Below are 27809 nucleotides of genomic sequence, written 5' to 3'. Positions count from 1 at the left end.
ACAGAAGGTTATATTATGTTTCTTTCATTAAATACACATTTTTAAAGTTTTGGTATTCTTTTTGAATCACCCTGTATTGTACTAGACGGTGAATGTTCCTCGGAAACGAAAGTAACACCGTGTCGTGCCCCAAGGAAACGGAGTAGGATTTGTGATATTTTTCAGTACTCATAAACGACACAGTAGATTGGATCAGCAATACCACAAGATGGCTAGCTGACCATGCTCTTGTGTGCACGGAAGTATCGTCGTTGGGCGAGAGTAACGAACTGCAGGAAGACTCGGGCAAAATTTCCTCTCGGTATAATGAAGGCAGCTCTCTTCAAATGTAGGTAAATGTAAGATACTACCTGTAAACAAAAAAAGAGTAAGATCCCGATAGTATCTTATTACAAGATTAGTGGTGAACATCTTGAACATGTCAAATCTTATAAGCATTCATGTGTTAAGAAATCGGACGATGACATTTAGTCAGTCTTCGGTAATCAAATGAAAAACAAGTTTGTTGGAAGGGTTCTGGGGAAGTGCGGTGCATCTGTAAAGGAAATCGCATACACGACGCTACTGAGACCAGTTCTAAAATATTGTTCCAGTGTTTGGAGTCCTTATCATGTAGGTGTTAGAACAGTCAGCGAACGAACTCAGAGATTCTCAACAGATCGACAGAAACAGTACGAAAGTGTAACAGAAATACTCGGGTAATTAAAAGGCTATCTGTGGAAGAGAGACGATTTATTTCTCGTGAGATCTCGTTGGATTAATTTAAAGAACCTGTATTCACTGATGACTGTGCAACAAATATGCTGTCACCAACGTGTATCTCGTGTGAGGATCACGAGAATGACATAATGGAGACTGAGACACTTACAGAGGCATACATTCAGTCAGTTTTCCCTCGTTCAATACGGGAATGGATTTTGAACGAACATCAATAATTTTGCTATGATGCACCCTCAGCCAAGCACTAAATAATGGCCTGGGAAACATATGTAGTAGATGATGGTGACCGTTTTTATGCACATCTAACGTACAGCGATCATCGTAAATCCATGGCTTTACGGATAGTTTCACAGAACCTTTCCTGATTTATGACCTATTTTACCATCCCATCAGTGCTGAAAACTTCAGAGTAAGTCTCATCTTACCAGCACGTATTTTTCCCAATTATAATGTCGTTATTGGAGAAGATTTAAATCATCCAACAGCAGATTGAGATTATTGCAGTTTTGTAAGTGGTGGCAGTGACATCCTCCGAAATAATACAACCCACTTTCTCTGAAAACCATTTATAACAAATATTTCTGGAGCCCATTCAAGATGAGAAAACACTGCCTGACAAGAAAAGCGGAGAACCCAGGAGTGGAGGAGGAAACGAAATGAATTTTCACGGTTTGAGAAGGTACGTGATGTTATTTCAGTGATTATAACATCGAGTCAAATTTACAAGGAATTTGGTTCTATGAACCTATTTATACGTATGACGTTGCACCCCATTCTGTAAACGATCAGTTGGGAAGGCTGTTATAAAGCCGTCGAACCCTCACCTGAGGCAATCTGTCCACGAATGTGGGTAACTTGTCCTGGATATCTTGGGTACTGACACTGGGATGGAGATGACTTCAGAGATAGTGGTCTCTGAGAGCTGATCTGGAGATACTGGTGGCCACAGGAGTACTTCAGCATCATGCAGGCAGCTCTTAGAGACACGTGCCATATGTGGACGAGCACTTTTCTGTTGACAAATGGTACCACGATATTAGTGCAAGAGAAGAGACACATGAGGACGAACGATATCCGTGACATAGAGATCTGTCACAGAATTTCCTCAGTCACTATCATCTGTGACTGAAATCATACCCAATGGATCCCTACCCCATGACGACAAGAGTAACACCGCTGTTCCTCTCCAAATGATTGGTAGAATGGGACCTTCCAGACCATAACACAGGAATTCCAAACTGCAACAGGATACACTGCAAGCACTATGATAGTTAGGCAGGAGGTGAGAAAACTTGGATTTCATGGTCGAGTGGCTACTCATAAGCCGCACATCACGCCAGTAAATGCCAAACGTCGCCACATTTGGCGTAAGGAGCGTAAACATTGGTCGATTGAACAGTGGGAAAACGTTGTGTGGAGTGACGGATCAAGGTACACAATGTGGAGATCCGATGGCAGGGTGTGGGTATGGCGAATGCCCGCTGAACGTCATCTGCCACCATGTGTAAAGCCAACAGTAAAATTCGGAGGCGGTGGTGGTATGGTGTGATCGTGTTTTTCATGGAGGGGGCTTGCACGCCTTGTTGTTTTGCGTGGCACTATCACAGCACAGGCCTACATTGATGTTTCAAGCACCTTCTAGCTTCCAACTCTTGAAGAGCAATTCGGGGATGGCGATTGCATCTTTCAACACGATCGAGCACCTGTTCGTAATGCTGGGCCTTTGGCGGAGTAGTTACACAACAACAACATCCCTGTAATGGACTGGCCTGCACAGAGTCCTGACCTGAATCCTATAGAACACCTTTGGGATGTTTTGGAACGCCGACTTCGTGCCAGGCCTCACCCACCGACATCGATACCTCTCCTCAGCGCTGCAGTCAGTGAAGAATGGGCTGCCATTCCCGAAGAAACGTTCCGGCACCTGATTGAACGTATGGCTGCGAGAGTGAAAGCTATCATCAAGGCTAAGGGTGGGTCGACACCATATTGAATTCCAGTATTACCGATGGAGGACGCCACGAACTTGTAAGTCATTTTCAGCCAGGTGTTCGGATACTTTTGATCATTTAGTGTATGTCCAACAAAATGATCTTCTCCAAGCCAACCAGCAGGGATTCTGAAAACATCAATCACGCGTAGTACACCAACTTGCAGTTTTCTCACATGACATTCCGTAAGCCATAGATCAAAGTAATCATATGGATGCAGTATTTCTTGACTTCCAGAAAGCATTTGATTCGGCATTATACCAGTATTTATTATCAAAAGTAAGATAATACGGAGCATCAAACAAAATCTGTCATCCCACTGAGCATTTCCTGCTGAGGACGCAGTATTTCGTCTCTGACGGAGAGTCATCGACAGAAGTGGCAATAACTTCAGGCGTGCCCCATGGCAATACGATGGAACCATTGCAGTTCCTGTAGAATTTAATGACCTGATTAGACCGTATTAATAGTAACCTCAGGTTTTTCATAGACGATGCAGTTATCAGTAAGGAACTACTGTTGTCCGAAAAAAGTTGCACAAATATTCAGTAAGAACATGACAAGATTTCAAAGTGGTGAAAAGATTATTATCTTGCTTTAAACGTACAGAAATGAACAACTGTGCATTTCACGAAACGAAGAAAAGCGTCCTTTATCCCCAACATCAATGGGTCACAACTGGAATTTACCATTTAAGAGAAGTATCTGGGTGATTACAGTTTGCAGGTATGTGTAAGAGACTCACCAGTCATGGATACGGTAAGTGGTGGACTATGATTTACTGACACCACAGGGGGAAAATTCAGCGCAGTCTACAAGAGAGACTACTTTCTAACTATCGTGCGACCTGTCTTAACACACTACAAAGTGTGTGGCACCCATACCAAATAGGACTCCTTCTCCTTCTTTCCGGTGCCCTGTTTCCAGCGGACGCCGTGTCGGCATTGATATGGTACATCTTCAATGCTCACGCAGAACCAGCCATACCTGTATACAGGTTATGATTACAATGGGGTCGCCACTCCCAACGGCATTTTAACGCTACTTCCATGCTATCGTCCTCCTCGCCATCCACCCCAAACCCCGTCTACCCTCTCCTTCCCCTCCCCATCCCACTGCATCTAGTATTCTAGTAACCAACACACCAGAACCCGCCGTTAATACGCAAGGCGGATTTGATCTGAATCGACGCGCCTCATCATGTCCTGGAAGTGGGCGTTTTAACGACCTCGGCTATCCCACAAGGGGATTCTCCAACAACACCGCACCTTTAAAGAAACAGCATTAAGTGAAGAATCTGCCGATGTTGTTCCGTCCCATACGTAGCACAAACATAGGGATCGCAAAGATGCATTCTGCCAGCGCTCCATACGCGATTGGAACGGGAAAAAATACCAACATGTGGTGCCATGATAACTACCTTCTGCCCCACGTCTCACAATGGTTTGCAGAGTATGTATCTAAATGTAGATGCCGACAATTGTAATCTGCGGGCCGGCCGGGGTGGCCGAGCGGTTCTAGGCACTACAGTCTGAAACCGCGCGACCGCTACGGTCGCAGGTTTGTATCCTGCCTCGGGCATGGGTGTGTGCGATGTCCTTAGGTTAGTTAAGTTTAGGTAGTTCTAAGTTCTAGGGGACTGATGACCTCAGAAGTTAAGTCCCAAAGTGCTCAGAGCCTTTTTTTTAAAAAAAAATCTGCGTGCACACGGAAACTGAGATAAGTTTCTGTCCTTACAGTTGATAAAGACACTGCCTAAGAATGGGAAACATGCTGCCCCATTCGACGTTATACATTTTCTCTATATAAGTGAAATTATTAAGCATGCAAGATCCACAAATAATATATAAGACATTAGTAACAGTAGTAAGTTTTGAAGCACTTTGCCCAGACGATGTGCCCCAGCACTCGGTCACCCGAAAGGATACTCTACGTGCACACATTGTCCGTTATTCGAGTAACTTCCGTGCTCACAGAGAGTAGGTGTACACTGTCTGATCACGGACTCTTCGCCTTTTTGCCTCTTGAACTCTGCTGGGTCACTGTCAATGAGGTGTCCCAATGTCCGTGCAAGAATGGCAGCCCATTTTTCCTCAAGAGCCAAAAACAGAGGTTGTAGTGATACAGGACGCTGAGGTATGGAGCGATGTCCACTTTATACCTCATCTTATAGGTGTTCCACTGGGTTCAGGCAGGAACTCTGGACAGGCCAGACCATTTCAGGAATGTTATCGTCCACAAATCGTAGCCTCACAGCTTCTGCTTTAAGACAGGATGCATTGTCATGCTGTAAAATTTGTTTATATCCTTCCACATTATCTAGCGGTCCTAGCTCCAGGACCCGATGAGGGAGTTTTTTTTATAACATCACCAATAACCTTGAGTACATGATATCATCAACAATCTTGAATGTATGATGTCATCAAGATGGGAAATGATGAGACATTTAAAAATTTAAGATGGTGGATAACAGGCAGGAACATGAAAAATTCCAGGATGGTGGAACTAGCCCAGTTCCCTTTTTAACTCCTCTCTCTTCCCCTCCTCTCTCCGAAAAACAGAGCCTAGTCCTTTACATATCATTAAAATGAAACAGCTCATAACACTGCCGGCACCTTGTTGCTCAAAAGTATCTGAACGCACTGAATTGTTTTTTGTACCATGTTCAAAAGTGTTTATCCAGAAATTTGCATCACGTGTGGTACTTGAATTATTTTTGATACTGCTCAAAATATCCCAACTCACTGAAGTTTTCTTTGCAGCATGTTGAAAAGTAGAGTGTATCCGAATGCTCTCAATTTTTTGCGCAATGTTCAAAAGTATTTATCCAAAAAAATTGCGCAAAGCAGCACTCACGCGTGAGCAAGGTTTGATTTCTGTACTACGGATGATGTAAGGCACAACAGAGCTTCATATTATTTATTTCCCACTTCCATATTGTTCTGTGATGCTTGTCAAGTGTCACAGAACAGTCAAGCAGGAATGAATTAGTAATACTGAACTCGCTGAATGAGCATATGCTTGTTGCACCAAATGTTGTCTTGGTGATCCTGACCCTCGGCATAATTTGACACTCATACTGCATTGCAAAACACACATTGGTACTACTGCTGATCTAACTTACAGCTTAAAGTGTACTTGCTGACTACGGTCGTCGGTTCGAATCCTGCCTCGGGCATGGATGTGTGTGATGTCCTTAGGTTAGTTAGGTTTAAGTAGTTTTAAGTTCTACGGGACTGATGACCTCAGATGTTAAGTCCCATAGTGCTCAGAGCCATTTTTATTTGTATTTGCTGACAAGAATTACCACATGTATAAATTCGTCTCAAAAATCTATATCAAAGTCAGACAAACATTATATTGAACCCATGTTAGGGTATTAGCTTCATCTTGCAGCTCAAAAAGTTTGTCATCTTGTCACACAGAACATCCTGAACAGGAGTAATACATGCTTTCAATTACCCTCTTTGAAATTCAGTCAAACTTTATAGAGACCCAATGCTACGGTATTAACTTTATCTTACAGTACAAAACGTTTCTTACTTTCTCCCTCTCTCTCTCTCTCTCTCTCTCTCTCTCTCTCTCTCTCTCTGTAGCCCTCTCTTTCTCTCTCTGTAATGGTTACTTGAATGTAGCACCAATATCATACTACAGAGGGAATGGAAAAACTGAACAAAGATACTCGCGATATAAATATTATATACACTTCTGGCCATTAAAATTGACACACCAAGAAGAAATGCAGATGATAAACGGGTATTCATTGGACAAGTATATTGTACTAGAACTAACATGTGATTACATTACCACGTAGTTTGGGTGCATAGACCCTGAGAAATCAGTACCCAGAACAACCAACTCTGGCCGTAATAACGGCCTTGATACGCCTGGGCATTTAGTCAAACAGAGCTTGGATGGCGTGTACAGGTACAGCTGCCTCTGCAGCTTCAACACGATACCACAGTTCATCAAGAGTAGTGACTGGCGTATTGTGACGAGCCAGTTGCTCGGCCACCATTGACCAGACGTTTTCAATTGGTGGGAGATCTGGAGAATGTGCTGGCCAGGGCAGCAGTCGAACATTTTCTGTATCCAGAAAGGCCTATACAGGACCTGCAACATGCGGTCGTGCATTATCCTGGTGAAATGTAGGGTTTCGCAGGAATCGAATGAAGGGTAGAGCCACGGGTCGTAACACATCTGAAATGTAACGTCCATTGTTCAAAGTGCCGTCAATGCGAACAAGAGGTGACCGAGACGTGTAACCAGTGAAACGTCCCCTTAGGAAAATTATACATGACTGTGCTTAAACTGACACACAATATTTTTAGCGCAACGCAATCTGACTTTCAAAAATCCCTACAAAAGAATGGCCCTGACTAACATTAACCTATACCTTTCACAAATCACTTACCTCACAAAAATCTTCGTTACTCGAACTACTGCAATACAGCGAGCGCCACTACTGCCAGCTAAATAAAAGATTCAAACTACGGAAGGCACTAACTACTGATAGGTATAGTTAGCAAATGACAGATTTTAATAGAGAACAAACAATGTATTTACCTTAATAGTGTTGAAAAATCAGTTCATGACATCCAGTCTTACAAATTTCAAAACTCCGCCATTTCTCTTCCCACATCCACCACTGCTGGCGGCTCACCTCCAACTGCGCAACGCTATGCGCTGTTCACATCCAGCTGCCCAACACTACAATGGCAGACAACAATGCAAACTAGCCACAGACTGCACACACCACAGCCAGTGATTTTTATCAGAGCGCTACGTGGCGTTACCAATATAAAAAACCTAAACAGCCTACTTACACCAGTGGCACCCTATACCATGACGCCGGGTGATACGCCAGTATGGCGATGACTAATACATGCTTCCAATGTCGCCAAACACGGATGCGACCGTCATGATGCTGTAAACAGAACCTCGATTCATCCGAAAAAATGACGGTTTGCCATTCGTACACCCAGGTTCGTCGTTGAGTACACCATCGCAGGCGCTCCTGTGTGTGATGCAGCGTCAAGGGTAACCGCAGCCATGGTCTCCGAGCTGATAGTCCATGCTGCTGCAAACGTCGTCGAACTGTTCGCGCAGATAGTATTGTCTTGCAAACGTCCCCATCTGTTGACTCAGGAATCGAGACGTGGCTGCACGATCCGTTACAGCCATGCGGATAAGATGCCTGTCATCTCGGCTGCTAGTGATATGAGGCCGTTGGGATCCAGCACGGCGTTATGTATTACCCTCCTGAACCCACCGATTCCATATTGTGCTAACAGTCATTGGATCTCGACCAAAGCGAGCAGCAATGTCACGATACGATAAACTGCAATCGCGATAGGCTACAATCCGACCTTTATCAAAGTCGGAAACGTGATGGTACGCATTTCTCCTCCTTACACGAGGCATGACAACAGCGTTTCACCAGGCAACGCCGGTCAACTGCTGTTCGTGTATGAGAAATTGGCTGGAAACTTTCCTCATGTCAGCACGTTGTAGGTGTCGCCACCGGCGCCAACCTTGTGTGAATGCTCTGAAAAGCTAATAATTTGCATATCACAGCATCTTCTTCCTGTCGGTTAAATTTCGCGTCTGTATCACGTCATCTTCGTGGTGCAGCAAATTTAATGGCCATTAATGTAGCTTTTCAGCTTCTACTTTGCTTTTCTGTAGCAACGCGTTTGCTGAAAATATTTCGTCGTGAGTTCAAAATCCAACTTTTAAACACTAATCTTTCGTGCAACGATACGGAGAGGCATATTGGCAATCGCAATGATGAATCGACATATGAACTGATTACAAGCAAACATCTCAATTTAAAAAAAAATTAATATCCACTTTGCATGACAGGAAAACGTAATACACTATATGAACCTAAAAGTACTTGCATCACAGACGGGTAATGATAAAGCTTGACCAGATAGTGTCATTCCGTCCAGCTAGGGCACTTACTTTAGAATTCAAAGGGGTGACAAACTTTTTGTGCTACAAGATAAATTCTAATACCCTAGCATGCAGTCAGTATAATGTTTGGCTGACTTTGATATCGGCTTTAGAGACAAGTTTAGATACGGGAACAACAATGTTTACTTCGGTGATTCTCGTCAACAAGTGCACTTTAAGCTGTAAATTAGATCAGCTGCAGTGCCCATGTATATTTTGTAGTTTCATTCTACGCTGAGCCGGGAGTCAGATGCATTGGATGTCAGCAAGACAAGGCTTGTCAGAACAAGTAATAAGCTCAATCAGCGAGTTCAGTTTCGATGACGCCCTATCTGCCTGCCTTGGTACACTTGACAAGAATCATATAACAATTTAGGTGTGTAAAATAATTAATCTGAGGCTCCGTTGTGCCTTACACCACCTATATTACAGAAATCGAAGTTTGCACTGATGTGAGTGCTGATTTATGTAGTCTTTGTGCAAATACTTCTGAACATAGAGCGAAAAGAAGTTCAAAGTTTTCGGATGCTTTTGGGCAACAAAGACGGCTGCATTGTGATTGGCTGACTGATTTCAGTGGTCTGTAAAGTATTACACTCTGATTGGAGGAAAGGGGTAGAGAGAAGGCAAGGTGGTAATGTTACAAAGTAGATTAGTTCCAACATCTCTGATTTTTATTTTTTTATTCATCTTTAATTTGACATCACCGCCAGCAAGAAAGACCCACCAAGTGACACAAAGAAAAATAGATATAGAAAAATTAGCAAACCAGGAAGAACAAATAGCACAAATAGAAACTTTAATAGAGGAAGGATACCTTGAAAAAGCAACAGACCAAATAGAAGACCCCCTAAAAAAAATTCAGTGATACAAACAAACCAAAAAACAAGGACGGCAAAAAGATGGTATGATGGTGAATACTACAGCAAAACGAACCCTGTTCTTAGAACGCTCCACAGATTAAGAACCAGCACGACTAGGAAACATACAAACTGTACGCAGAAGAGAGGAGAATCTACAAAAAACTGACAGAAGAGAAGAAAGAAGAATACATAGAAAGAAGGGCAAAAAGAGAAGCGGATGAAGCAGAGAAAGACCCATACATAGCAGCAAGATCAAGAAAACTGCCTCATACACCAAATATAGACATGAAGGAATGGGGAGACCACTTCAATGAGATACTGAACAAACGAGGAATCAAAACACCCCCAAAGAAAGAGAAACAACGTCAAACTAAGGAAAAAGACAATGTATGGTAACCTCTAAATGAAGAAGATGTAAAAGAAGTAATAAAAGCACCAAAGAACAATAAAGCAGCAGGACCCGATAATATACATAATGAACATACAAAAGAAGCGAAAGAGGCCCTCCAACACGTATGGATCAAACTATTCAACAAATGCCTTGAACTTGGATGAATTCCGACCCAATGGAGACAAGTTCAAGACTCGACAATAAAAGTTATCTACAACGGCAGAGGAGACCCAACGGACCCAAACAAGTACAGAGGTATAGCCCTGGAAAATACTCAGTTCAAGATTTTTTCGAAGATAATTACACAAAAAATCCAAGCCTCTGTGGACAGTCATCTCCCAGAACGACAAATGGGTTTCAGATCTGGAAGATCAACACTTACGGCGGTAAGGCTTCTTCTAAACAACATCGACGAAGAGCTACAAAAGAAACAAATGTTCTACACAGTGTTCATAAACTTTACCAAAGCCTTTGACCTACTGGAAAGAGATCTCATAGTCCGAAAACTGGAAAACACAATGGGAGAATATAGCATATGTTGTTATTGTGGTCTTCAGTCCTGACACTGGTTTGATGCAGCTCTCCATGCTACTCTATCCTGTGCAAGCTTTTTCATCTCCCAGTACCTACTGCAACCTACATCCTTCTGAATCTGCTTAGTGTATTCATCTCTTGGTCTCCCTCTACGATTTTTACCCTCTACGCTGCCCTCCAATACTAAATTGGTGATCCCTTGATGCCTCAGAACATGTCCTACCAACCGATCCCTTCTTCTGGTCAAGTTGTGCCACAAACTTCTCTTCTCCCCAATCCTATTCAATACTTCCTCATTAGTTATGTGATCTACCCATCTAATCTTCAGCATTCTTCTGTAGCACCACATTTCGAAGGCTTCTATTCTCTTCTTGTCCAAACTATTTATCGTCCATGTTTCACTTCCATACATGGCTACACTCCATACGAATACTTTCAGAAATGACTTCCTGACACTTAAATCAATACTGGATGTTAACAAATTTCTCTTCTTCAGAAACGCTTTCCTTGCCATTGCCAGCCTACATTTTATATCCTCTCTACTTCGACCATCATCAGTTATTTTGCTCCCCAAATAGCAAACCTCCTTTACTACTTTAAGTGCCTCATTTCCTAATGTAATTCCCTCAGCATCACCCGACTTAATTAGACTACATTCCATTATCCTTGTTTTGCTTTTGTTGATGTTCATCTTATATCCTCCTTTCAAGACACTGTCCATTCCATTCAACTGCTCTTCCAAGTCCTTTGGTGTCTCAGACAGAATTACAATGTCATCGGCGAACCTCAAAGTTTTTATTTCTTCTCCCTGAATTTTAATACCTACTCCGAATTTTTCTTTTGTTTCCTTTACTGCTTGCTCAATATACAGATTGAACAACATCGGGGAGAGTCTACAACCCTGTCTTACTCCCTTCCCAACCACTGCTTCCCTTTCATGTCCCTCGATTCTTATAACTGCCATCTGGTTTCTGTACAAATTGTAAATAGCCTTTCGCTCCCTGTATTTTACCCCTGCCACCTTTAGAATTTGAAAGAGAGTATTCCAGTCAACATTGTCAAAAGCTTTCTCTAAGTCTACAAATGGGGCAAAAATAATCAAATCAGTCCTCTAATACAACTTAATCACAATATCAGACAACCTCTCTTTTTCGAACCTCATTCTACAATCGAATGGAGTCTTACAGGGTGACACAATGAGCCCTTAGCTGTACATTTTTGCCACTGAAGAAGTACTCCGAATTGGATACAATGAAGAAGATGTATACGTATAAGCATACGCCGACGAAATAGCCGTAGGTTTAACAGATATACATAAGCTGCAGAAAATCATTGAGAAAATAGACAAATGGTGCAGTGAACACAAACTACACATAAACATAACAAAGACAGAAATGGTGATTTTTCACAAAAGGAGGCAAAACACCCAAGAATGCGGAAACCAACATCAGAGGACAAAAAATAAAAATCTCATCAGACTTTAAGTACCTAGGGGTGACATTGCAACCAACAGCCAAATGCTTCACAAAACATACAACAGAACGTGCAGCCCAAGCAATAAGAGCAATACAGGACATCAAAAACATCCGCCTACTCAGTCTAGAAACAGCCATGAAATTATTCAACGCAAAAATCTTGCCAATCCTGGCCTATGGGATGGAGGTCATATGGGACCACCTGACAGAAAAAAATCTAGAAACACTAGAAAAGGTAAAATCGACTTATCTGAAAAGAGCTCTAGGTCTCTCAAAGACAACAAGATCTAGACTAGTGTACCTGCTAGTGAGAGAGACATTCCTAATTGAAGACATCAAACTTCGATATATGATGCCACACACCAGAGCTTCCAGAAATCAACTGAATATCATGGAGGACAAACGAGAAAAAGTATGGCCGGATTTCTATGGCGCTGAAGCAATGACGAACCGCTTATGGACAGCACCAAACTTCTAGCTGCGATATGTCGTAACTAGATTTTCTATTCACGGCTTTCATCATCTAATTTGCAAAAACAAAACTTATCACGACCCAACAACAAAATGTGTATGTAAACTGTGTAACGAAGCCTGTGAATGATATCACATAGAACTGTGTAGTAAAAGAGTGAAATCGATAAATGAATATGCAAAAATGTAAAATGTTAAGCAAAGTAACTGTATATGGCTATTTGGCTGCAATTTTATTGAATAAAAAAGAATAATTTGCCAAATGCTGCCATCCGCCATCTTTGATTTTTAAATTTCCTGCCCTCCTGAAGACGTCATACATTCAAGGTCACTGACTTGATGCTGGTTCAAGGTTCAAGGTTACTGATGACGTCAAAGCAAAAATGTCCTGACTGCGGCCCGAAGCTAGGACCTCTTGATCGAGCTCAGGGCTGACGTGCGGTCTGCAGTCGCCATAGTATCGTACAATACCTCCAAAACGCAACACCACCTCCTCCATACTCCCCTGTTTGCACTATAAGCGATAGCAGGTGATGTTGTCCAAACATCTGTCACACCCAGACTCTTGCACCCGATCCTAGTGGTGTCGTTCTCTACACCCCCTCAAGAATCGCTCAGCATTAATTACAGAAATTAATTACAGAAATGTGCGGCTCATAAGCAGCTGCTCGACCCTTGTACCTCCCTCTTTTTAACTCGCTACGCACAGTCATTGTGCTAGCTTGACTGCTGGCAGCACTTTCGAACTCAGGAGTGATTCCTTCGACTGATTTCATGCGATGTTTTACTACCACCCTTCACAATTCTCGGCGGTCCCTGTCCGTCAGTACATGGGGCTTGCGTTGTATCAGTTTATTAGTGGTTGTTCCCACGCGTTTTCGCTTCACAGTCACTTTACTATACTATACTCCATTCACCAAAACAAGAGACGTACTGTAAACACGACAAGGCGCGTGACCAAAGCGCTACCGTCGAGAGGTGTACAAGGCAGGGGCGTCAGAAATTAAAAAATCAAAGTCGTGTTTTTTATAATTTGGCACCAGAACATGATAAAGTGATCCGAGAACTACCTTCCGATACCTTTTTTTACGTTACATTAAAATTTATTGTCACTGAAAAAGAGAAATATTTAAGCTTTCATGAAAAGTTGTTTTTTCGCGTTACTCTATATTTATCACGCCATATCTCCTAAACTGTGTGTCGCACAGCAAAATAATTTTATAATTGCCTTCAGTACTATATGTTGACGACGTCTGCAAATTTTCTGCCCAATAGAGTCAGTAATAGTGAAGTAATAAATTAAAATCTCACGTCTGATGCAGAACTTTTACCAAACCATCATCCGAAATATAGTAAGCGACAAACTTTTCCACTTTAAATTTTTTTGTGGGGGCGTAAGCGAGAAAAGTTTCAGAAAGGTTTGAATTTAAATATGTAGTTTGTTCGAATGCGATGGGTGCAACCGTTTCTCCTTTATGAGCGATGCATTGTGCGGTTCGCAGGCGCGGCGCTCAGTCAGTGTGGCCGTCTCAGCTGCAGGTTTGAGCTCGTTAGTGGGTGTTGTACAGCGGCGATTTCAGGATACCTTAAGTTCATCTATTAAGACGCTTGAAAGACTAGTTGTTGATTATTAGAGTAAGTATATGTGTTTGTAGTCACGCTGAGCATTCACTGTTTATGTGCGCATCCAATCTATACAGGTGTTGGACGTTCTTCAGTGTATCGTGTGATAAGTGGGTACAAGGCCACACACTCCTTGAAGTCTCCCAAGAAAGGAAAATTACGACAGAAACTTTCTGAAAGTGTTGATGACTTCGATAGGAATGCGATACGAAGGAAAGTACACGATTTTTTTTTTTTTCGTAACGAATTGCCAACAATTGACAAAGTGCTTACAGTCGTGAACGTAGATGCAGATCTGGGCAATTTTCGGAGAACTACATTTTATAAGTTATTGAGAGAAATGAATTTCAAATATGTCCGGTGTGGGCGCGATAGCATGCTAATAGACAGGGATGATATCATTTTATGGAGGCGGTTTGTCTTCGAACCATTACACGGTTGAAAGATGAAGGCAGACCCATTTACTATTTGGACGAGACGTGGGTGAACGCAGGACATACCGAAGTTACGTCTGGGTAAATGACACTATAAATTCCTCAAAACAAGCTTTTCTGTCCGGATTATCCACCGGAAGCAAGGGCCCATCAGGTAAAGGGAAACGTCTGATTATCGCAAACATTGGCAACAAAGCAGGGTTCGTTGAAGGATGTTTGTGGACTTTCGAATCCAAGAAAAGTGGAGATTATCGAGAGGAGATGTGCGCCGAAACCTTCGAGAAGTCATTTCAAGATGTTCTTCCTCGGCTTCAGAAAAATGCAATTATTGTTCTTGATAGCGCGCCGTACCATTCTCGGAGAAAAGAAAAAGTTCCCAATGCGAATTCCAATAAGCACGAAATATCAGAATGGCTAAAATCTAAAAATGTTGAAGAAAGAACTTTTAGATATAGTTAAAAATCACAGAACAGCGCACAACGAATACACAATAAATGAAATGGCGAAGAATGCATGGAAAACCGTTCTCAGAATTCCTCCGTAGCACTGTGAATTAAACGCCATCGAGTTAGTGTGGGCCAGAATCAAAGGCTATGTTGCAGCGAAAAACAAAACATACAAAACGCCGAAAGTTAAAGTACTGCTAGAAGAAGCAGTAAGAACAGTGACTGCAGAGGGTTGGAATAAGTGCTTCCTCCATGTAGTAGAAAAAGTGGAAACTCAAATGTGGAAATTAGACTGCATTATAGAGGAGAGAGAGGAGCAGTTTGTTATGAACTTCAATGAAAACAGTTCAAGTTCGGCAGAGTGAAAATTGTTTCGTCCTTTATCATTATTATTACTGGTATTGTTATTAAAATTAACAATTAATTGTGTTTGAATGGAGCGTTTTGTTAGCAACCTGAATGAAAATAAATCTACTTCGACAGAATGAACTCAGTTTAACATTATTTTAACATTATTGTTAAATTTATTTTGTTCATTGTTGTCCAGGTTTCTCATGGTCCGCTGTGACAGCTCGGTAGCCAGCCGAACGCCACCAGCTGCAAAGCGTGCGCCAAGGATTTTCCACACCCCTACGTATCACGTGAACACCGAATGCTTTCTCTGGAAACGAGCGTAGTTGCTCACGTGACATTGTTTATGTTTCGCCCCAGCTCTCGGTGAATAGACTTCAGCAGCCAACTTGGGCAGCTTTAAAAGGGCTGAAACGTCCCAGGCGTATTTGTTACTTAGGTTACACATAGTGACTAAAGTGCGCGCCATTTATGACAGCGGCCAAGTTTAGGTTCGTTCTCCGCATCTGACGTCACAAAACAAAGTCAGCCAATGAACAGAGAATGACGTTGCCAGAGCTCGACTGCAGTGCAGACCACGGACGAGTGTCTTCAGTTTTAGGAACGTGAGTAATTCATAGTCATACCAGCAGTGTTTGTTGGTATTTTGCATGATTTTTTAAGTCCTCCAGGAGAAGTATTGAATGTGAGCTGCGTTAGCGTAATGGTTAAAGTGCATGGCCATGAAGTGAAAGGTTCTGAGTTCAAATCTTATTCGGGGCTTAATATTTTCTTTATTTAAAAACAATATCGAAGTGTCTCACTTCATGAATTTTATTCGTTTGAATGTAATTTTTTGAAATTTCTAATGGCAACTATACGCTATGGACTTTTACTTCTGCAAACTCTTCAAAATTTCATGCAATGGTTTACTACATTTAATGCTGCACAATAACTGCATTGAAATTCGAAACAAAATTAAGTCATTTATGGGGAGAAGGAATCAGTCAAGAAGATTTTTATAAATCAAATTTTTGGGCCAAATAGTATTTGTGAAATCGAATGATAAAGTGTGTCAAAGCAGTCGAAACACCATGTGTCTACACAGGCGAGCAGTGCAATGATGACAAAATCGCGCACATCGTGGAATGCGGGGAGCACGTCTCTGTAGCAGCAAAACGGTTAATGCGGCCGTGGTGGCTTTACTTCATAAACTGCGCACTATCCCCTAAACGTAAGTTTGCGAACTATACTATGGCGCTGCTTCTCTTGGCGGGTACAACTGGCAACGCAGCAATCTCCCGCGTCTGGGCAGGCATGTGCGAAACGCCAAGATAAAAGAATTGAACTATAGTCCACGTTGACAGCCATTCAGGTCTCTCGACTGATGTTACAGCTTCTCTCCTGACGACACGACACTCCCCGCCAAAGCGGCTTCGCCCCTCGTGACAACTAGTGGTTCATTCCACATTACATAGCGGTGTGCGGATACTTTTGATCGGCTAGTGTACACGATAAGTTGTGGTGAGCAGGGAGAGCTTGTGTTGCAGGTGGAGGTCGGTGGTGCTGATCAGCAAGGTGACGCTCCAGGACGCGGGCCGCTACGAGTGCCGAGCGGTCGTGCCCGGCACCTGCTCCGCAGCCAGCACTTCCACTGTGGTTACTGTCAGTGAGTACCTCTGCCTTTCTCAAGGGTGCGCCTGCACTTCTGACCATCCCTAGTCCCTAAGCTTATCACCTCATATGCCGCTAACACTACCAATATGACCACAACCAGTATGTACCAACCTGCTCCGCAGCCAGTACTTCCACTGTGGTTACCGTCAGTAAGTACCTCTGCCTTTCTCACGGGTGCGCCTGCACTTCTCACTGTCCCCAGTCCCTAAGCTTATCAACTCATATGCCGCTAACACTACCAATGTGACCACAACCAGAATGTACCAACCTGCTCCGCAGCCAGCACTTCCACTGTGGTTACTGTCAGTGAGTACCTCTGCGTTTCTCAAGGGTGCGCCTGCACTTCTGACCATCCCCAGTCCCTAAGCTTATCTCCTCATATGCCGCTAACACTACCAATGTGACCACAACCAGTATATACCAACCTGCTCCACAGCCAGCACTTCCACTGTGGTTACCGTCAGTGAGTACCTCTGCCTTTCTCATGGGTGTGCCTGAACTTCTCACTGTCCCCAGTCCCTAAGCTTATCAACTCATATGCCGCTAACACTACCAATGTCACCACAACCAGAATGTACCAACCTGCTCCACGGCCAGCACTTCCACTGTGGTTACCGTCAGTGAGTACCTCTGCCTTCCTCAATGGTGCGCCTGCACTTCTCACCATCCCCAGTCCCTAACCTTATCACCTCATATGCCGCTAACACTACCAATATGACCACAACCAGTATGTACCAGCGTATTCCATAAAGTGCTTATCATATGCAGTCCTCCTTCCTTCACGCCGTACTCTGCGCATAAGCCACTTACGCTTTGTAGAAGTTCATTTCAGTCTTCTATATTCATCGATATGATGGTCAACTGTGGTCCTGAAAAGGACCAAGATGGTGTCGCTGGAGGGCGCAGAAAAATGGTCTACCTCAGGGAACATCTATACCAACGACCAGCCATTGATCACAGGCACAAGGAGATTCTTATATGCAGATGACCTAGCCCTTGCTACGCAGAGCTCATGCTTTGAAAGAGTGGAAAGAAATCTGACAACAGCACTTAGAACACTGTCAAGCTACTACAATCGGAACCAACTCAGACCAAACCCTTCGAAGACACAAGTGTGTGCCTTTCATTTAAGGAACAGGGAAGCTAATCGTGAGCTACATATTACATGGTCAGGCATCCAACTCCAGCATCATTACGCACCTAAATACTTGGGAGTCACTCTCGATAGAACTCTGAGATTCAAAGTCACTGCAAGATCACCAAAATGAAAATCTCCGCTCGAAACAACCTAATTCGCGAACTAGTGGGCACACAGTGGGGATCACATCCACAAACTATTCGCTGTTCTGCAATGGCACTGTGCTTTTCTACTGCTGAATATGCTTCTCCAGTCTGGTACAGGTCATCTCATGCCAGACAAGGAGACATTGCTCTCAACGGAACCTGCAGGTTGATCACAGTTGCTTAAGACCTACCCCAACTGATAAGCTCTGCTGCCTGGCTGGAATAGCGCCACTATGGATACGCAGAACAGTGGCTGCCAACAAAGAGAGACTGAAAGCTCTCCATTTCACCAGAGAACGCAAGGCTGGAGTTATGGAAGAAGTCGACGCCTCACCTGCAGACCCCAGAACCTGAAGAACTACCACCTGGACGCAACGAGAGGTGGCTGGTGTGGAAATCTTTAAACAGATTACGATCAGGAGTTGGACGATCCAGAGACAACCTGAAGAGATGGGGCTTCATAACAGAAGATACGTCCTGTGATTGTGGGCAAGAAGAAACCACAAGCCACCTGTTCCTGTGCCTTTTGTGCCCTACATCCTGCACGAAGATTGATCTCCTGCAAGCCACTCCAAGCGCCTTGGAGGTTGCAAAGTACTGGACACATGTAATATAAATACAATTTATATATATATATATATATATATATATATATATATATATATATATGTACATATTTATTAGTGTGTATGGCTACTGCAAATCTGTATGTTTCTGATTCGAGAATAATAATAATTTCAGTCTTGGTCTCCTGCAGAAAATTACCTAAGGCACTTATTGCAGTATGTCAGTGGAAGATGCAAAAGAACCAAAGAAACAGCGTAGAGTTTTCTTGTTTGGGGAAGCAAATAAAAGTGTCATTAATGAATGTCTTCACAGTCAACTCCAAGCATTCACTGCAGGACACAAAGATATTGAGCATCTTTGGTCAGAATTTAAAGCTATTGTCCACCATGTACTAGAGAAATATCTGTCTAGCAAAAATATAAGGGAGGGAAAGGATCCACCTTGGTTCAACAAACATGTTAGGAAGTTGCTGAGAAAGTGAAACGTCCCCTTAGAAAAATTCATGAATTACTGTGCTGGTAAACTCCTTACGTTATTTGATTTTCAAACACCTGAGCAAAACTGAACGTACTCAGACATTTCCATCTTTACTTATTCTGATCATCACTACACTGACATACAATATTTTTAGCGCAACGCAATCTGACTTTCAATAATCCCTACAAACGAATGGCCCTGACTAACAATAACCTATACCTTTCATGAATCACTTACCTCACAAAAATCTTCGTTACTCGATCTACTGCAATAAAGCGAGCGCCAATACTGCTAGCTAAATAAAAGATTCTAACTACTGAAGGCGCTAACTACTGATAGGCATAGTTAGCCAATGAAAGGTTTTGATAGAGAACAAACAATGTATTTATCTTCATAATATTCAAAAGTCATCATGTATATATTAGTGTATGATATCTAGTGTTACAAATTTACTCTCTCTTTAATTGTTGTGTTCCTGTTTTCGCGTCCCGCGATTGTCAGCGTCAATTTCCAATTCTTGTAACAGTCTCTGAAAAGCTTCATTGTCGTCTTTGCAACGTCCTGCCAAGATTACATGTCGTAAACGTTCAGGCGATTTGATTAAGCAAATGTTGATGAGTTCTGAGGGGCTGTATGGGTTTGACAGGTACTGATCCTTGTGAAACATGTCTTCAAACTATTTCACAAGACTGGAAAATTCAGATTGTTCGAAATGTTTCATCATTATGATGCTATATTTTACTCAGTCTTGTGTAGCTTGAGACCAATATGCTGAGAGGAAGGCATGATAAAATTCTCCTTCACTGTGACAATCGTGAATGACCGATCGCATCTTACAGCTGGTTCATTCTCTAAATAGCCACACATAAATTCTGATCTGTGCCCTAGTGACCAGCTGGGAGGAAAAAAAAGAGAGAGTTCATGAAGCCACGCCAGTGGATGAATGTCGTGGCCAGAATTCTTAAATGTTTTGAATTTACGTGTAGTAATGAACAGCTTAAAGTCAAAATCATCGTGTCGGCGAGTCGCAAATCAGTAATGGTTACGTCGTGTCGGCGGTTCCATCACAAAATTCGGTGCACCTTGCCAATTTCTTTCATAATTTCCGAAATGCCCTGTGTTATTATTTTGTGGCTTTTTCGTATTTCTAAGTCCCTCTTCCCGTGTTGGAGCGCGAGTCTCCTCTGAAATATGTAATTCTTGTATTACTGCTGCTAACTGATCTTGTACTTCCCGGTTTTATCTGTGTTGCGTGTTAATTTGATTTTGATTTTGTTTAGATTTCTTAATTTGGACATACTCTTCTGTGTCAGTGAAGGCTACGGGTCTTGTGTTAGTCAGATCATCATCTACCTTAGTAGATAAGTTAGTGAACTGATCCGAAAGTTCGGCTACTTTCTCCGATAATGAATTGATTTCCTCAGTGTGTTTTTCTGGACCAAGTTTCAGAGTGTCCATTTGTGTTGAAAACGTATCTACTGCGTCCTTTAAGTTTTCCTGAGTTTTTGCAAGTTGCATAACCGAATCTGTAGATGCAACTGAGTCAATTTTAGCTTGCAAGGTGTCGTGATTTTCATGAACAATAGTTTGCAGTTCCTTTATGGCTGCTTCGTGATTCTTTAATTCATTTTCATGATGCGTAAAAATTTGTGTTTTTACATTATTACAGACTTTTTGACATTTCGATTCGATTTTAAATTGTTTGTTCTCTATCAAAATCTTTCATTTGTGAACTATGCCTATCAGTAGTTAGTGCTTTCAGTAGTTAGAATCTTTTATTTAGTTGGCAGTATTGGCGTTCGCTGTATTGCAGTAGTTCGACTAACGAAGATTTTTGTCAGGTAAGTGATTCATGAAAGGTATAGGTTATTGTTAGTCAGAGCCATTCTTTTGTAGGTATTATTGAAAGTCAGGTTGCATTGCGCTGAAAATATTGTGTGTCAGTTTAGTGTTGATCAGAATAAGTAAAGAGAGAAATGTCTGAGTACGTTGAGTTTTGCTCAGCTGTTTGAAAATCAAATAACATAATTCATGAATTTTTCTAAGGGGACGTTTCAAAAGCAGAGAATTTTGCACAGTTGTTTTAAAAGTGTTCACTGCCCCACTGACAAACAGAAATTATGCGAAATGAAAACAGCTGTCAAAAGGTCGATGAGAGACTCTTTTAACGAATTTGAAAACAATACTTTGTCTGCAGATTCTAAAAATAACCCCAAAAAATTTCGGTCGTACGTAAAATCTATGAACGCTACAAATAATTCAATACCTTCTATTGCTGACACTACGGGTAATGTAATCGATGATGATAAACAGAAGGCCGAAATTCTAAACCCAGTTTTCAAAAACTCGTTTACGGTAGAGGACTGTATCACCATTCCCCGTTTCAGTTATCAAACAAACGCAAAGATGGCTAACATAGTCTTTAGTGTATCTGGGATTGTAAAATAGTTAAGATTCTTAGAGGCCAGGAAGGCATCTATGCCAGACGGCATCCCCGTAAGATTCTATGTTGACTATGTGTTTAGTGTACCATTTTTGTCCATCATCTATCAGAAATCATTGGAACAGCGGAAAGTTCCACGGGACTGGAAGAAGGCCCAGGTCATAGCAATCTATAAAAAGGGTAGAAAATCGGATGCATATAATTACCGGCCAATTTCACTGACATCGATTTTTTGTAGAATCGTGGAACATATTTTGTGTTCACACATAATGACCTTTCTAGTCTCTGAAAAGCTCATCTGCAGAAACCACCACGGTTTTAGGAAACAGCGGTCATGCGAGACACAGCTGGCCCTATTTGTGCATGATACACAACAGGCTCTAGATACCGGCTCCCACATTGATGCCATATTCCTCGACTTTCGAAAGGCATTCGACTCAGTTCCGCTCTGTCACTTACTCCAAAAAGTCCGCGCTTACGGTCTGTCCGATGGCGTATACGGTTGGATCGAAAGTTTTCTAACAGACAGAGAGCTGTATGTCGTCCTGAAAGGGGAGACTTCAGCAGAAACAAGCTGAACATCAAGTGTGCCCCAAGACAGCGTAATAGGTCCGCTGCTTTTTACGATTTAGATAAACGATGTGGTTGATGGTACTGACAGCGGCATTAGACTGTTTGCCGATGATGCTGTAGTCTACAGGAAAGTAGTATCACACGAAAATTGTGTGCAAATCAATGAGGATTTGCAGAAAATAAATGCGTGGTGTAATTACTGGCAGTTATCTCTCAATATTAGCAAGTATAACAAAGCCAAAATCCCCATTAATGTGTGAATACAAAATAAATGCCCAGTCTTTTTAAGCGGTAACATCTGTCAAGTATCTGGGTGTGACTATTCGAAATAATCTCAAATGGAATGATCAGATTACACAAGTAAGGGGTAAGGTGAACTCTATATTGCGGTTTATTGGTAGAACCCTGAAGTGATGCAGTCCTACAACAAAGGAGATTGCTTGCAATACTTTAGTTCGTCCAATCTTAGAGTATTGTTCGTCTGTATGGGACCCTTACCAGTTGGGTCCGAGTCAAGAGATTGAGGAGGTCCAAAGACGAACGGCAAGATTCGTGACTGGTCCATTTAGCCATCGTGAGAGCGTTACAAATCTCATAGAATGTTTGAAGTGGGACACACTTCCAGATAGACGACGCGCTAAACGGAAAGGGGCTGCTCACTAAATTCCAAAATCCGATCTTCGCCGAGGATGTAGAGCATACATTATTACCACCAACTTTCAAATCGCACAGTGATCACCATTCAAAGATAAGGGAAATTAGAGCTCGTACTGAGGTGTTCAGACAGTCGTTTTTCCCTAGCGCGATCCTCGAGTGGAAAAAAAAAATGGCTCTGAGCACTACGGGACTTAATTTTGTATCCCGCCTGGGAGGCGGCGCGTGGATAGGAACGGGAAAAGGTAATACAAGTCGGTACTGCAAGAACGTGGTTTATTGATGCAAAAACAAGGCGAGAAACGATTACATAACTTTGTACGTAGGTGCGATGCTGAAGCGAAGTGTCCTGGCTGGCTGCACCTGATCAAATGGGGTGAAGCAGTCGAGGAGCTCGTAGACCTCGACAGCACCGGCTAGAGGACGCTGTCGTCTGTGTCTCTCGTAGTGCCACCTTGAGAAACTATTCCGTGGCATCGTTGCTATCAATGCACTGTGGGAGTTAACATCTGAGGTCATCAGTCCCCTAGAACTTAGAACTACCTAAACATAATTAACATAATGCATCCACGCCCGAGGCAGGATTCGAACCTGCGACCGTGGCGGTCGTGCGGTTCCAGACTGAAGCGCCCAGAACCGCTCGGCGCGACGAACAGTGCCCACCGCCACACAGCGCTTGGTGGCTAGCGAAGTATATATGTAGATGTAGACAGTAGCGTACTTCTAAATTATACAGGGCTATTACAAATGGTTGAAGCGATTTCATAAAATCACTGTAGCTCCATTCATTGACATATGGTCACGACACACTACAGATACGTAGAAAAACTCATAAAGTTTTGTTCGGCTGAAGCCGCACTTCAAGTTTCTGCCGCCAGAGCGCTCGAGAGCGCAGTGAGACAAAATGGCGACAGGAGCCGAGAAAGCGTATGTCGTGCTTGAAATGCACTCACATCAGTCAGTCATAACAGTGCAACGACACTTCAGGACGAAGTTCAACAAAGATCCACCAACTGCTAACTCCATTCGGCGATGGTATGCGCAGTTTAAAGCTTCTGGATGCCTCTGTAAGGGGAAATCAACGGGTCGGCCTGCAGTGAGCGAAGAAACAGTTGAACGCGTGCGGGCAAGTTTCACGCGTAGCCCGCGGAAGTCGACGAATAAAGCAAGCAGGGAGCTAAACGTACCACAGCCGACGGTTTGGAAAATCTTACGGAAAAGGCTAAAGCAGAAGCCTTACCGTTTACAATTGCTACAAGCCCTGACACCCGATGACAAAGTCAAATGCTTTGAATTTTCCGCGCGGTTGCAACAGCTCATGGAAGAGGACGCGTTCAGTGCGAAACTTGTTTTCAGTGATGAAGCAACATTTTTTCTTAATGGTGAAGTGAACAGACACAATGTGCGAATCTGGGCGGTAGAGAATCCTCACGCATTCGTGCAGCAAATTCGTAATTCACCAAAAGTTAACGTGTTTTGTGCAATCTCACGGTTTAAAGGTTACGGCCCCGTTTTCTTTTGCGAAAAAAACGTTACAGGACACGTGTATCTGGACATGCTGGAAAATTGGTTCATGCCACAACTGGAGACCGACAGCGCCGACTTCATCTTTCAACAGGATGGTGTTCCATCGCACTTCCATCATGATGTTCGGCATTTCTTAAACAGGAGATTGCAAAACCGATGGATCGGTGGTGATGGAGATCATGATCAGCAATTCATGTCACGGCCTCCACGCTCTCCCGACTTAACCCCATGCGATTTCTTTCTGTGGGGTTATGTGAAAGATTCAGTGTTTAAACCTCCTCTATCAAGAAACGTGCCAGAACTGCGAGCTCGCATCAACGATTCTTTTGAACTCATTGATGGGGACATGCTGCGCCGAGTGTGGGAGGAACTTGATTAACGGCTTGATGTCTGCCGAATCACTAAAGGAGCACATACGGAACATTTGTGAATGCCTAAAAAAACTTTTTGAGTTTTTGTATGTGTGTGCAAAGCATTGTGAAAATATCTCAAATAATAAAGTTATTGTAGAGCTGTGAAATCGCTTCAATCATTTCTAATAACCCTGTACATCAGAAAAATCAGCTGACTAAAATGTTCTCGGTTTTCAAGCCACTTCAAATACCGACTTCGACTTCAGGAGTTCAAACTTTTACCTGCCGGGATAGACAGGATATTCGCTTTATACAGGGCCAACCAAAACCCCATTGACAAAATTTTTGAGGCTGTCCAAGTTATTTCCTGGGTATTTTTGTATAAGGGACCCTTTGTAACAGGTTGCTCATAACAGACTAATTGCATTTCATTTGATTTATTTCCTTTATTAATCTTTGTATTGCGATGAAAACATTTGCACAACTATGCAATTGCCGACATATGCGTTGTGTGGATTGTTTTGAAACAAGTTTGCTCCATTTACCCACGGTACTCGATGTTGACAACAATAATACATTCACGAAAACGTCATGTAAACCAGTCACAAACTTCACGAAGCCACATGACCAACAACTAGCATTTCGAGATCAACTCTTGTTTAGTGGTGTACCAGTCTCAAACGATAAAAAACCCTGGGCAAACCAATTGTCTGGTATGTCAGCGGAGCTCCACAGAGGACAAGCTGAAACTACTGAGCACCGAGGAGAACAGCTCGCTACACACTGTGGGACAGGAAAAGATCTGATTACATCCTTAACGATGTCAAAGTAAAACCCATTATCAACGCAGTGCAGGACATGTTGGAAAGACCATGTATTACGGATGAAGACCAGCCAGATACCCCGAAAAATCCTCAAGCGGCAACCAGAGGTAGAAGAGATGCAAGAAGATCAATGAGGAGATGGAATGAGACCGTAACAGCTCACTAGATTTAACAATAGATGGAATATGGTGTGCGTACTGTAAGACCTTCGGTACACACACCATCAGATTATTTGACTTGTCGCTCCAGCAAAGTAGGCGAGTGTCAGCAATATGTCTCGTTGTCTTATTGTGGCGTGTTTATCTTCTGCCGTTAGGTCAGACGATAGAAATGCCACTTGCACGCTTAGAGTAGCAGATTGACTGTGACCAACTTTAAACAGAACTTGATTAATTTTCACACACATTTATTAAAATAATAATAATCATAAACCTTACTTAACTTGATTCTGGATGCTATTTACAATTGACAATCTGAAGTTCCTTTGGTCTTGGTACGTTCATCTTATTCTCACATATCTCTGATACTTGACAAAGTCTCTATACATTTCTCTTCATGGCTATGTACAGGAATATGAAATCTTATTAGGCGCAGACGGAAACTTGACTAGAGACTAATGCAGACTGACTAATCGGAGGTCTGTACACTCGTTATAACACCTCGAGCGTTCAGGTATCACTGCGCGAGTGTGATCCGCAAGGAGAAAAGGTTCTACATTAGCAGCAATTTCATTGGCTGCGTTACATATTAATACGTGGATCGGCGGAAGCAGAATTTGGTCCGTCTCTAAAACAGTGCCATCTCGTAGTGCGGAGACGGACGAGCGCTGCGCCTGCGCTGTTGTGCTTACAAGGGGAGGCCGCCAATTGTGAAATTCAGATTCGATTCATACTGCGCATGATAAAAGCTCATGGCCAGAGGTGTAATGTGGCAAAGCACCAAGATGCACTTCTCAGCCGTTGTCGAGAAAATCGACAGTTAAAAGAAACCGTTGCGGTAAAATGCCCTCTACGGTAAATTGTTTTATGCAGCGTCGTGGTGCAGCGGTAAGCGCTCGGGTTTGTAATCGGAAGGTCGCCGGATCGATTCTCGCGCCATGCAACAATTTTTTTATTATTAGTTTTTTGTAATTCAAATATAACTATTAATGAATAGCTTACGCATTTTGGTGAAGGCGGATCACTTTCCAATTGTACCGCCTCCATTTTTCCGTTTGTTTGACAGGGTGTACCAAAGCTCTCACGTCCGCACTGATTTTCGACGATGTTATAAGTTGTGCTAGGGACCGCATCTACCTTCTTTCGAAGTTAGCAGGCAACTACGCTTTTATGCGGCGGCTCGTTTCGGCCCATTCAACATCTGTCCTTCAAGTGTAACGAGCGAGTAACGGAGCTTATATTTCATACCTGCCACAGCAAATTTGTGTTCGTGGGGTTTCTATTCTAATTCGAACGTTTGACTTACGCTATACGTATTCGTTTCGGAATATCGTTTCTACGTCTTCCATTAACTACACGTGGTTAACATTATGAAGACAATTAATAACATTAGTGAAATACAACTTTGCGGAAAACATAATGATGTTCGAAGTCGCCAGTTTTTCCACGACAAACGACTTTCAACAACTTATTATATGCATAATTGTTGCAACTGATTGCCGGGAATTATATATATATATATATATATATATATATATATATATATATATATATATATATATATGTGTGTGTGTGTGTGTGTGTGTATAGACACATTTAAATAACAAAAAACAAATACTAAAAGAAAAAAAAAAAATCGCATGGCGCGAGTTTCGATCCGACAACCTTCGGATTACGAACCCGAGCGCTTACAGCTGAGCCACGACGCTGCCGATAAACACTATTCGTTGGGAGTATTACACTGCAATGGTTTATTTTAACTGTCGATTTTCTCGACAACGGCTGAGAAGTGCATCTTGGTGCTTTGCCACATTACACCTCTGGCCATGAGCTTTCATTATGCGCAGTATGAATTGAATCTGAATTTCACAATTGGCGGCCTCCCCTTGTTAGTGGGGCGCGCTCTAGTGGGAAAGTCATGTACGCGCTGACTTCGTGGAACTATGTACACAACATGGAAGAAGCAGAAAAACTACACAACAGTGTGGATTTAGGAACGGAAGAATTATGTAAAGGGCCCACGAAAGGTTCTGTAG

The 27809-nt window shown here is 42.5% G+C and overlaps 1 protein-coding gene across 1 annotated transcript in view; it reads left to right on the top strand.

Annotated features, from left to right (window-relative positions):
* Positions 1–27809, top strand: part of LOC124712093 (pro-neuregulin-2, membrane-bound isoform-like) — a 194826-nt gene that overhangs the window by 24584 nt on the left and 142433 nt on the right. The window contains exon 3 of the mRNA XM_047242390.1: positions 16787–16905. Within this exon, the coding sequence (XP_047098346.1) occupies positions 16787–16905 (119 nt within the window). The remainder of the gene's footprint in view (positions 1–16786; positions 16906–27809) is intronic.

The sequence above is a fragment of the Schistocerca piceifrons genome, chromosome 8, assembly GCF_021461385.2.
Source record: "Schistocerca piceifrons isolate TAMUIC-IGC-003096 chromosome 8, iqSchPice1.1, whole genome shotgun sequence".
Classification (NCBI taxonomy): domain Eukaryota; kingdom Metazoa; phylum Arthropoda; class Insecta; order Orthoptera; family Acrididae; genus Schistocerca; species Schistocerca piceifrons.
This window is presented reverse-complemented; position numbering and strand designations above follow the sequence as displayed.